At 40.8% G+C, this 12,513-nt stretch overlaps 1 protein-coding gene across 4 annotated transcripts in view; it reads left to right on the top strand.

Moving 5' to 3' along the window:
* SPIDR (scaffold protein involved in DNA repair) overlaps nucleotides 1-12,513 on the top strand; it is a 170,876-nt gene that overhangs the window by 139,027 nt on the left and 19,336 nt on the right. For 3 of the 4 annotated variants that reach the window (XM_035126454.2, XM_035126458.2, XM_035126460.2), the window contains 4 exons: nucleotides 6,319-6,477; nucleotides 10,531-10,618; nucleotides 12,157-12,306; nucleotides 12,407-12,466. In XM_035126454.2, coding sequence (XP_034982345.2) covers nucleotides 6,319-6,477; nucleotides 10,531-10,618; nucleotides 12,157-12,306; nucleotides 12,407-12,466 — 457 coding nt within the window. The remainder of the gene's footprint in view (nucleotides 1-6,318; nucleotides 6,478-10,530; nucleotides 10,619-12,156; nucleotides 12,307-12,406; nucleotides 12,467-12,513) is intronic. The other variant, XM_035126455.2, reaches the window with a different exon arrangement.

The raw sequence follows: 12,513 nt of genomic DNA, 5'->3' as shown, positions 1-12,513 counted from the left end.
ACCATGTGCCATGCACCACCAGTTGCCCATGAGCTTCGTTCTGGCATATCTGTAAAAATACAATTAAAAATCACACAGTATCTGGCATAGCACATTACAATTGCTGCAGTGGGGCAGAATACTCATTGAGTGGTCAGTCAAGACCCGCAGCAATTTACAGGTGGCATGTGGGGGAAAACATTGGGCAAACCACTACTCTAGTGCAATCTGCTAGAGTTGGAATTTCAGCTGTGGTTGCACGCTTCAAACTGTTTTTCCTGCTGACATTCCCTGACCCCATGCATACTACAAATGCATAAGAGGTTGGCACATATGGCACATTACAAGTGGGCAGTATCCCAGGTTCTGTTTATTTTAGTGGCTCTAAAAGACATTTGTAATCCCTGAGATTCTTAACCAAATACGGATTGTGCTCAACTGTGCCTAGTGTACGGGGGCAGGGAGTGGCAGCTGCCCCCCCCCAAAAAAACAATGAAAATCAGTGAAAATACATAGCAAACTGAGATTCTGTCCTCCCCCAAGAAAAGTCCTGTCCTCTCCCCCCCCCAACAAAAAACCTGGCTATGCCCATGCTAAGTGAACAAATCTTGCCAATTCTGGACACAATAGCGTTTATGGAACCATCCTTCATTATACACCTTTAGGCACCAGGCAAAAATGTTCTTTTTAACCAGGCCTTTGACTGATTGGCATTCAGTGCCCTTTTAAAATGTGTTGGGGAGGAGGGGTTATTGGGATATTCTTGTTTTTGATTTTATTATGTGTTTTGTGTTTTTATATAGCGATTTTATGTTCTGAACTGCTCTGAGACCTGCGGATATAGAGCAGTATACTATTACTATTACTACTACTACTAATAATAATAATATTAATAATAAATCTGCTAAACATGGAAATAGTCATAGTTGCTTCTCTGTAGATATGAAAGGATTTCTAGCATAGATTTTCAAGTTAGTTGTCATGATGTGGAAAAATTTCCATTTCGTAAGTTCATTAGTATGAATGAGTGGATGTCACTAGCAAATAAATATTAGCAAGCTTGACAGTTTCAAAGTTTTTAGCTTAGTTTACTAAATACCCCCCACCCCCAAAAAAGCTAAAGACGATAACTGTAGGGGACCAGAAAATTTCTGATTGCTAATTTGTACAAAAACATTTTCCAATTCAAATTTTTCTGCAAAAACCACATCACTGCTTAGTTGTAATTCTGATTAATGCTATTCAGGTTCCAGTTATTCTAGCTTTTATTTTTTTGGGATGTATTTCAAGGAGGATGCAATAGCCAGCATCTGCTATGGGGGTGTGAGAATATTATACGACTGATAAAAGTGATACAGAGCACTTTAAAAGTGATATGGAACACTTTAAATTGCTACAAGTTAGATGTACAGAAGAGCCCCTCTAGGGTTACAGACAAAAATAGGTTGTGTTTTGTGTCCTTTCAGATCACATGTGTCTCTGATTCTGATTGCACTGGAGATAACATTTGCAGTGGGTGGAGGGATTTTGTTTGTGTTTGAGAGATCCAGATAAATTAAATCCCGTTTGGGTGGAGTTTCAAAGGTTGCTGTTGATTGTAAGCCACATCAGGAGAAGTTAAGGAGCTCCACCTCAAGACTTGACCAGACAAGTTGGTGGATTGGAACTCTGTAGGCACAGTTTTGTGCCTGTTTTTTTTAGTTTGTTTGTTTTTTGACAAAGAAGCACAGAAATCTTATTTTGTGTGCATGCACCTCCTCATGCTTTAGTTGCTTCTAGGAGGGCACATACGCAAAGAGATAAGAGTCTCCTGTCAGGGAGCAAGCATATCAGTAGCACCCTATCTTGGATGAGCAAATGTTGCCATATATATCAGGAGGATGGGCTGTACACAAAACTTTTTTTATAGCTTCTCCTTTTTCCCTCCCTCCTCATCCGAGCTTTGAAGAAATAAATACATCAACAGAAGCCTGAGGGGTCAATTTCCTGTTGTAAAGCATTTAATTGTTCCCACTATTTTTATTTTTTTATTTTTTGTTTTTGTTGCTCCTTTCTGCAACAGCAGTTGCAGACCCCATGTTCTCACTACATTCTCCTTGTGCTAATGCCTTTCTTTTGAACTGCACCTGTCTGTCTTATGGAGCGCTATTCAGTCTTACTCCTTTGGGGGAGCAAAATGTATAAAAAGAAACACAAGCCTCTAACCATGTTGTGGGGTTTACATGTATAATTACTGAATAGAAATCCCTTTTCCACCTTTTCCAAGAAGGATGACTAACTAGGAGGGGGCATGGTGACATAATACCATAATCATTTCCAAATATCCACTTGGAAGTGAATAAATCTAAGCATTACCACCACACTCATAAAAATGCAAAATAATTGGCCTCGCCTTCCCTCTCCCCTGCCTCCAGCTCTTTTAGGAAATTAACAGAATATTCCCAAGCTTTGAAATGAGATTCTCCGTGGCCTAGTTCACAGATTGGTAAACCTGTGTCTGGCCTGTACCATTGCAGATATATGCCCCCAATACAAAAATTAAAATAAATAGTTGCTCAGTAGAGAAAACTAGGTGTTATGAAGGACAGGTCTACTTTAGCCTTAAAAACCTGACATGCCAGGTTTTTTTGTGTAGGACTTTTTTAAAAATATGTATTTATATTTGGTTTGGAGGAATGTTAAATCATGCTAGTTGTCATCTGTCTCGATAGACAATGGTGTGAGCCTCTTAGGGTGAAGTCAAACTGCTGTGTTAGCAGCACCCAAGGGACCTCCCCGGTGTCAGGCACACCAGGTTCCGCCCAACATTGGGGGTGCCCAGTGCATGTGTGTGACATCAAATGGTGGGAGGAGGGCTGACAGGGCCATTGTACCCTCGCAAAGGCCTGCTGGGACCTAGTTGCAGCCGCAGGAGGGCCCACTGCAGCTTGGCGCAGTCACGAGCTCGCCCAGCTGCAGAATATTGAGGGGGGGCCGCCCCCTCAGTGAAATGAGGGGGGGGGACATGGGCCCTCATGGCCCTGCAGAAATGGCATGCCTGCCCAGTGCACAAGCCTGGGCAGTGTGTGTGGAGGTCCTGATATGCCCAGCCAACAATACTCCCCTCTTGCTCTTGCTGATGTGGCCCAAAGGAAAACAGAGCAATACCTGGCATCAGCTTGGCTGCAGGACTTGCCAGAAGGAGGCATACAAGGCGCCGTCCAACCATATTAGGGACTCCACTCAATATTTGTTTAGGGTTCATCCTTAGCCTTTTCTTCTCCTGAAGATATCCCACAAGGCAGCGGAGGTTTAGGAAGAGAGTTTTCCTTCTCCTATCAGATGGGCTACCTTCCCAGGTTGACAAGCTTCGTCTGCCCCCCCCCCATTTCCCTCTACAGCATGTGCCCAAACTGCCTTCTTGACCATTGAATCCACTGTTGGTCTCGTTCGCTCATTGTGCCAGAGCGAGCCTATCTTTTCATGGCAGGAGAAGACCCTAATTCACTGAGGGTTTGAGACCCATTGGCTACCCTCACCTGGTTTAGCTGGCCAGTCAAAGCCGTTCCCAGAATGTGGCTGCTAATAGCTTCTAGGAGCCGCAGGTGAGAGCTGAGTGCAGACTAGGGACCAAAGGTGGAAAAAGCACTCTGGAAGGAGCAGGATGTGTCCCCCTATCAGAGGTACTATCCCTTCCCTAATACCCCATACCCCCCTAAATCATGCTAACCTCCACTATACATGTCAAGCACATTGTTAACATTTTAAGGAGAAGCAGGTGAAGCTCATAATGGGAGGGAATAAAAATCCTAATCTTTGCCTCCCTTCTTATCGCGTCTTGCCTTTGTTTCTTTGCTCTTCCCACTGAATCATATGTGCATTTTTCATCCATCTGTTCTCACACTCCCATCTTTGTGCATTCTCCAGAGTTAACCACACACCTAATGATATCTTTTTGTCTTGGGGCATCTGCACATGTTGCAGCGTTAACTGCAGGGAAAATCATTTTTACCCCAGGATAGTTTCCACCTGTTTTGATGTTGAGCTAGAAGTAGGCATCTCTTTCCCTGAAGGTTATTTCCTTACCGCTAATGAATTGACTCTAACCACGCTCAACTTTTTAATTTATTTAAAATTTCTGCCCCACCTTTTTGCAAAAAGAAGAAAAGGAGAAGTCCTGTTGTGCCTGCAAGGCACCTATGCACAGTTGTAACCATTATTTGGAGACAATAAGAGAGAACCATGGAGAAAGGAGGGATAAAATGGCAATCAATGATTACTGACTTTCTTCAGTATTTTATATACTGAAAAGGTTCATAGCAAGTTTCTGTAACAAAAATGCAGTTTGAAAATCAACAATATACAGTAGTTCCATGATGACAGCAAACTGTACAGTATTGATATCAGTTAGATGGGGATGTATTTGTCATAGCAGGATTAGCAAATTGTAGAGCTCGTTTTCAACAAAGTAACAACATCCTGAGTTGTACTTTCTTGGCACAAGGTCAAAGTGAAACTATATTGGAGTCACATTGGATGGCTGCCTAGCTTAGTTTTACTTTTCTGACTGTAGCAGCTTTACTTATTCATGAAACCTATTTATATATTGCATTTCATGATACATGTCCTTCCAAGCAAACTCACAATAAGAACATTAGTGTAATAATTCATAAGGATGCTTCCTGTAGGGCACTTACTGGAGGGCCTAGGAGGGAAGGACAAGAAATTCTAGCTTTGAATATGTCTAAATATGCCTCTTCTCCTCTCCTGTAATCCTTCCCACAGAACAGTTGCTGGTAGATGGCCCGGGGGGGGGGGGTTCCCATTGGAGTAGGCTGTGTCTTACCAGAACCTCAGTTCACCCTAATCCAGCACATTAACTGAGTTTCCTCTGTCTCTCCTGTTGACATGGAGAAATAGAACTGGCTGTCATTTTGTATTGATGACATCACCTCAAACCACAGATGACTTCCCCCAAGGATTTCAAGTAGATTTTAAATGGAATAGGTAATACACTGGACTCCTGCAGAACACATTGTGAAGGCAGACTTTTCGAGACATGGATTCACACAAAACTCTTAAGCCATGGTTTGTTTAAGACGGCCAGCCTGCTCATGAGGTTTAGTGAGGCAGTTGCCTCAGGCAGCAGACTGGGGACAGATGGGAGGGTTGGCAGATGGGGGCGCGGGGCGGCAGCGGAAGTTCACTGCTTGTTGCCACCACTTGTCACCCACCACCACCTCCTCTGCTGCTTCCACTGCTGCCTGATCTTCTCCAGCCTCCTTTTCCTTCCTCCACCACCTTCAGCATGCCAGGGCTTCCTTGGGCCTCCTTCAGTTGCCTCAAGCAGCAGCAGAGGAGGATGTAATGGTGACAGAAAGAGGTGGTGGACAAGGGCAGGGTGGCATTTTTTGTTTTGCCTCAAGTGGCTAAACATCCTGGGTCCTGCAGTGGCTTAAGAAATCACATGTTAACCACAAGGGGTCCCACAGACTATCAACAAACCATGGCCTGTTTCTCCGACATCCCCACCCCACCCCAGCTATTCTTGCCTCTCCTGCCTTTTTGGTTTGGTGAACACCTTTGGGGTCAAATAAACCATGGTTTTTTAAAAAGTGCTGGGTTTAGTCATATAGCTAAAATAAACCAGGATTCATAAACCAGCTATGTGGTTTCAAATCTATTGAACAAGATTTACAAATAGCACTAAGCCATGGGTGAACCAGGCTGATATTTGTATAGGAGGGAAGAGCATTGGAACTCAACTCAGCCCATTACTCCAGAAAGTCACTAAAGTACGTAAGAACTTAAAATAACAGCCTGCTGAAACAGGTCAGTGGCCCATCTAGTCCAATTTCCAGTTCTCACAGTTGCCTGTAGAAGGACTGAAAGCAGGATCTGAGAGCAGCACTTGCAATTCTTAGCAATTGGTATACAGAAACTTACTGCCTCTTATAGTAAAAAGTACTAGGAATTATTGCCTCGTGGGGTGGAAGAGATTAAATTTTTGTTACATCCTTATACTTTAAAGCACTATGTGAAATTTCTTCATGGGTACATATAAAGATAATGAAGCTGCCTTCTGTAGAGTCAGAGGCTACATAATGTCTTCCTTGATTGGCAGCTGCTCTTCAAGGTCTCAGGCAGAGGACGTCCCATCATTTGGATCTTTTTAACTTGTGTAGCTACAGTAAATCACTTTTGCTGCCATTTGTGATGCATTAAGATTTCATGAGAATTTAATAAGCCTTTAAGAAAACCCAAGGCTTCTGTCCTGTGAACAAATGTTTAATTCTGAGATGTTAGAGAGCTCCTGTGGCCATGCCACTAACAGACTAAATTTTATACACCTTTTTGCAGGTTGTGCCTCCTCGTTCAGGATGCCTATGGAATATTCAGTGAGGTACAATTTCATGCCCTGTTTTCTTCAGAACAGATAGAAGAATGTATCCAAAAATGGGAAGGAAAATACTGTCGTTTATCAGGAATTAAAATTTTGCAGAGACTTACCAGAGGGAGGTAAGAATACCACCATAAGTTTATCTTCCAGAACAGTATCTGTGTTAGTCTAATGGTCCAGACTCTTTATCCCGGGTTTGTGGGTTTGAGCCCTACATTGGACAAAAGAATCCTGACATGCAGGCAATTGGACTACACGACCCTCAGGATCCCTTCCAACTCTACAATGCTGTATTTGTGTAATACAGCAAAAACACCAACACCTTAAACACTAACAGTTTTATCAAGTATCTGAAGAAGTGTGCATGCACACGAAAGCTCATACCAATGACAAACTTAGTTGGTCTCTAAGGTGCTACTGGAAGGAATGTTTTTATTTTGTTTCAACTATGGCAGACCAACACGGCTACCTACCTGTAACTAGTTTTATTAAGGCATAATAACTTCCATGGTCTTTGAAGTGTCACAAGATTCATTGTTTTCTGTGCTAGGTTTATGCTTTTATGGTGTTTCTGGACTACAACTCTCATCATTCCTGACCATCAGCCATGCTAGCTAAGCTAGTAGGAGTTGGAACAATATCCGGAAGGCCACAGGTCCCCGGCATCCCTGATAGAAACAATGGGTGACAAACCTGCATTATGAATGCTCTAAGTGGCACTGACAGGATTTGAGGCAGAGAGAGCAAGAATCTGACTAATACAGAAACCCAGGCTTCACATACCTGCACTGTGCTGCTTGCCAGACACAAAGCCACAGCAAGGCATTGGGGGAATGTTGCATATGGTACTATGGTGCATGGCAATGTGCCATTCCATTGTGACTCTTAGCAGAAAGGTTGGCCAGGGTCCTCTAGATTGTTCAGTAGTCACACAATTTGGAACCTGTAAAAAAAGGGAGGGGGGAGTTGCATTCAAGCAATCTCGCTCTTATTATTTAAAAATTAGAAAATAGTTTACATTTAGATAATAAAAAAATGTCAACGTAATGAACCAATTATCCTGTTTTCAAGTAAGATTTGATGCTTGGGTATAAATGATCGATCCTTTGAAACCTGTTAGTCCTTCTCTCCACTCATACCAACTCTTACTGTTTCCAGTCAGCATGTCCAATGGTCAGGGATGATGGGAGTTGTAGTCCATAGGGCTGGAGGGCCACAGGTTACCTTAACCCCCTGTTCCAAAGCATGATGCTTAAGCAGGTGAGTTACATAGTGCCATGACGACAATTTTTGGGGGTTTCTATTTAAGAGGAGATAGAACAGATAAGGGGAAGATAGGTACCCTACAATGAGTGGCTATTGCTTTTTCACTCCAGCATGGCAAGCTGCACTTTGCGAAATGCTGTGTTTTGTACAAATATTTTTAAAAGGAGCCCTTTCCACTCTCCACATTAAGAGAGAAGGCTCATAATGAGCATATATTGTATTGTAACAACAAGTTGAAGTGGGTCCCATGTTGCAGTTTGGGAATGCATAAAGGTCCTAGGCCTGAAAGGCTGGAAGACTACTCTTCTAAAGCACTCTTATTCCATGGTGCTTTACCATTAAACATATATTATAAATATATTGCTGCTCTGCCCCACCCAGTTCATGCTAGCATTTTTCCGGGGGGTTCTGTTCTCATGGGCTTGACAGTGTAACCTAAAGGGTGACTATCTCTTCAGCTTTTCCTCATAAAGAAGACGTTTGTTATCCCTGACCTTTTTTTTTTATTGCTCTTCTGAGTTTCTGAGAATCCGATGCATTATCAACATGTAGGGCAGTATCTTTGTTTCCTGGCATCCTTGCATGCTGTTGCTCTTACTCACATGACCACCAGCCTTCCCTGAGCTCTGCTACCTTAACCTGAATACTTTGTAGCTGCCTAACAGAGGGTGACTAATGAGAGATGGTGATAAAACTAGGAAAAGAGAGCAATGAGCTGAATTCTATCTTTCATAATTTGTTAGGTTTCTGTCATTCTGTTTCTGTGTAGGAAAAGAACTAGAACCAGTCCTCGGTGATTCCTAGCAATTTAGGTAAAATCTTCCACTGAATAGAGGCTCTGTCATTAAAACCTTATGTCTTAAAAACAATTAAAACCCATCTTTCCCTTGATTTGTCATCTTTATCCCAGCCTGTTTTATTTGTTGTGTAGTGAAGCGTTGTAAGCCCATAAGCAATATGAGCACAATAGCATTGTGTTTTCCTGTTGATACATACTTTGAATCAGCAGTAATCCACAGAGATTAAATACTAGCTCACCAGAGGTGTGCCCCTTCCACTTCCACAGATCACATTATTTATTTTATTAATTAACTAAATTTATATGCTGTCCTTCATTCATGGATCACAGGGGAGTTGTAACAACATTAGGGTTCCAACTCCACTTGAGTGGAGTTGAGCCCTGAAACTTCCCAATTAACTCTTGTATTGCCAGGAAGATATCACTACTTGCCATCATTGTGTTTCCATGGAATTATTCTGTTTTGGTGGCCTTACCATCTCTCCTCTGTCTCTTTTGCAACATACATATCTTCATCTTTCATTAGTCCCATATCTCTTGACATTTCCTCCTGAGTCAATGTCTCTAGTTGTACACTCTAAATGTGGAGCTCTTCCTCCTTCCCATTTCTCAGTCAATTTGGGAAAAACCGTTATCTCTACTTTTTCACAGACACACCACCACCTTTCCCTTTTTTTCTCCTCCCAAAGTTGGTGACTCATAAGAACTACTGCTTTCATCTTTGTATCTACTGATAAACCTATTTTAAAAAAGGCTAGTAATCTCTTGTTAGGTTTTAACATCAGTTTGCTAGCCTTCCATCCTGCCTTTTTTTACCATTTCAGTTATTTCAACAGGGAGATTCTGAATTATGCTTCCTTTTGCTATGCTAATGCAATGATCCTGACCTTTAATCTCTGCATTGACACACTGTTGTTTTCTACTTTATTTATTTATTTATTTATTTATTTATTGTATTTACTTCAAACAGTTCTTACATTTATCATGCTCTACCTCTTTGCCATGGCCTGTTGTCCTAGACATTCTGCTTCCCTACAGCCAGCACTCGTAGATTAGATGAATTCTATTATCCTTCACGTGTCATCATTGCCCCGCTCTGTAGCTGGTGATGCCGGCATGGGAAAGAATCACATAAGTTGCCTGACTGGCATTGTTCTTCTTTATTGTTGTTGTTTAGTCATTTAGTCGTGTCCGACTCTTCGTGACCCCATGGACCAAGCACTCCTGTCTTCGTTCTTCTTTATAGAGGTTGCCAAAAATGAATCTGATTAGCTATGTATTTGGTTCTTATTCTTCTCCTTATTTTTCTGTTTACTTCACACACTTCGTGCCAGCTTCTCTGTCAACTATTCCCTTGGTTTTCTTCTCCCATTCCTTTTTAGTCTACCACGTCCCAATGCCCAAGATATCTCTAGCAAGATTCAGCTTCTGATATTAGCAAAAAGAGCACCTAGCACAACTCATCAAACCTGTAAGATTGTATTTCCCAGCATACATATAATTATAATTTTATGAAAGTGCATGACAATTGGTTTGGGCTTTTACTTACTTTAAAAGAAGAAGAAGAGTATGATGAGAAGAATGCTTAGTGTACTATGGGCTCAGATCATATTACTGTGTAACACAGTGTTGTATCATATACAAGCTCATTCTGAAACTTGGACAATTCCAACACAGTTTGTTCATAGATATGTTCCTCTACTGTATTGTTAATAGTTAGTGTCTACAAATGGAGACCATTTCTTAACTCTAGTAGTAGATATTATTTCTTTGCTTAAGAAATAATATCCAATAATAATATTGGAAATATGTAGATAGCACTTCCATAGAATTAAATTAGCTCATTCAACTTCTTAAAAAGCAGCAGTCAATCCCTCCCTCCCCCTTGTAACAGCAAAATGGAATTCCATTAGGGAAATTAAAATCTAGAGAGCAATGCTCAGTATGGTGGGAATTTGTTTTTGTGATCGTGTGGTGTTTCAAATTATTGAAATTCTCTGAATACAACATTCTAAAGCATAGTAATACACCATTGTAAAGCTAGATTTCACCATGTTTGTGTGTTGTCTGTTTTGTTTTGTTCTTTGTTTTCTTCTTTTCTTCAAAGAGTGCTGGGACTTTTTAGCCTAATAGACAGTTTATGGCCACCATTATTGCCTCTAAAAGTTCATGGTCAAAGTCAAGAGAGTGAAATGGTAAGCTGCTGTTTCAAACTCCTCCTTTCCTTTTCATTTGTTCTTCAGTTCAAATAGTGCTTTCAAAAGGTAGTAACTTTTAATTACCCATTTATTTATTTATTTATTTATTTATTTATTTCTAGTATCACTCCTTCCCACCTCCCTTTTCATCCAAAAGGCTTCCAAAGTAGTTTCCATATCAGCAAAACCTCAGACAGTCCCTGCCTTTATGCTTATAATCTTAAAGACATGACACAGAAGGAAAAAGGAATGGGGATGGAAGAGGAAAACAACAAACGCAAGCATCAGTTTCTAAATTTACAAAGAACTGACTGGCACTGAAACGGTTTAGGGCTAGTGAGAGCCAAATGGAGCCATTAGAGTAGATCTTCCCTCCTCTCCCTCTGCTGCAGCTGTGTTTACATTATCATAATGCCTAGCATTTGTGTAGCACATTTCAAGTGTTTGACACGTAGGCCAGTACTACTGTTTAGCCTGTGTTACAGATGAAGATAGAGAGCTGAAGCTGAAACAAGATTTAGAATTTGGGTCTTCCCATATTGTAGATAGTGTTCTCCAACACTTTGCTAGCTCTTCTTTGAGCCAGGAATGTCATAAGCAATCCTAGGAGCTATTTTTAATCGCTGCCAGTTTCTACATATATTTGTTCATGTCCATTGTTTTTAGCAACACAAATGTGTCTGTACAGTACACATTCTTCTCACTCTAAATTAAAATCTTTATGTTAATTTATTGTTTCTTCCTGGAACGATCTGTGAGTCATCAGAACCCAGCATATCAACAAGAAATGTTGGGAAGAAATCCAGTCCCGGGCTGACATTTTGTGAGCAAGTCAGGGACGGGGATTAATAGCTGAACAGTTGTTTTCATTAATCCTAATTTATTTATGTTTTTAGTAACTCTCAGGCAATGACTCCCAAAATGAATAATATATTACTTCCATAGCACTAAACGAGAGATAAACCCATTGATCTATAATCTGTATATAGATAGTGGATATTCTCCTGAAACAATTTTTCTCTCTCATCATAACAAGGAGAGAGAGTCACGTTGCTTCATGTTCCCTATTATTCTCTCGCTGCTGAAGATTTAATTTGGCAGCATTCGTGTTTCTCAGTGACGCGACTTCATCTGTTTATTGTCAAATTCACCCATGTGCTAAAATTCTCAAATGTCATAGAAATCATTGAAAGGCATGAAAATAATGGAATCCGTTTCTTCCGTGACTACCATGACAAAAAAAAAAGATTTTTTGATTGTTGATTGTGCTTAGCTATGTTTTCTTGTGACATAGATTCATGGGTGTAGCCACTTAGGAATGTATAAATGATATATTGTTCCAGATTTTGCCAAAAGGGTCATCCTTCTGACATTTGGAGGACAAGCTAGGACTAACTATGCCTTAAGAAAACGTTTCCCTAAATCAAATGTCCTGTTATTAATTGTTTTCTCTACTTTACTCCACCAAGTAAATAAGTTTAATATAGAGGATTCACACTTTATGACCATGCCTATTTTGATTACTTAATTTTCAGCAGATTGCTGCTAACCTGCCTGCTCCTAGTTTCTGCTATATTCTTTCTGCTCAGCCTGACCAAAGACAAATTGATATAGATGACAGCGAAGAACAAATTTCAGATTTGTATTTCCCCCCGGCTGTGCACAATCTCGAGGAAATTCTTCAGGTATTCTTGTTGTCATCACAGGTTTTACAAGTGGCATATTTATTAGCATATTAAAATGTTTGAAATTATGCATTCTGCTTACATTTTAATTGCATTTCAGGTTGTTGGCTCACATCAGTGTTGCAGCTTTTGGGCACATGTTGTTCATCGAAGACTGCAGGTAATTCTGGGCTGGTTGGTTTGTTTTAGAGGTCTGTGTCTTTGCAA

The sequence above is a fragment of the Zootoca vivipara genome, chromosome 8 (assembly GCF_963506605.1).
Source record: "Zootoca vivipara chromosome 8, rZooViv1.1, whole genome shotgun sequence".
Lineage (NCBI taxonomy): Eukaryota > Metazoa > Chordata > Lepidosauria > Squamata > Lacertidae > Zootoca > Zootoca vivipara.
This window is presented reverse-complemented; position numbering and strand designations above follow the sequence as displayed.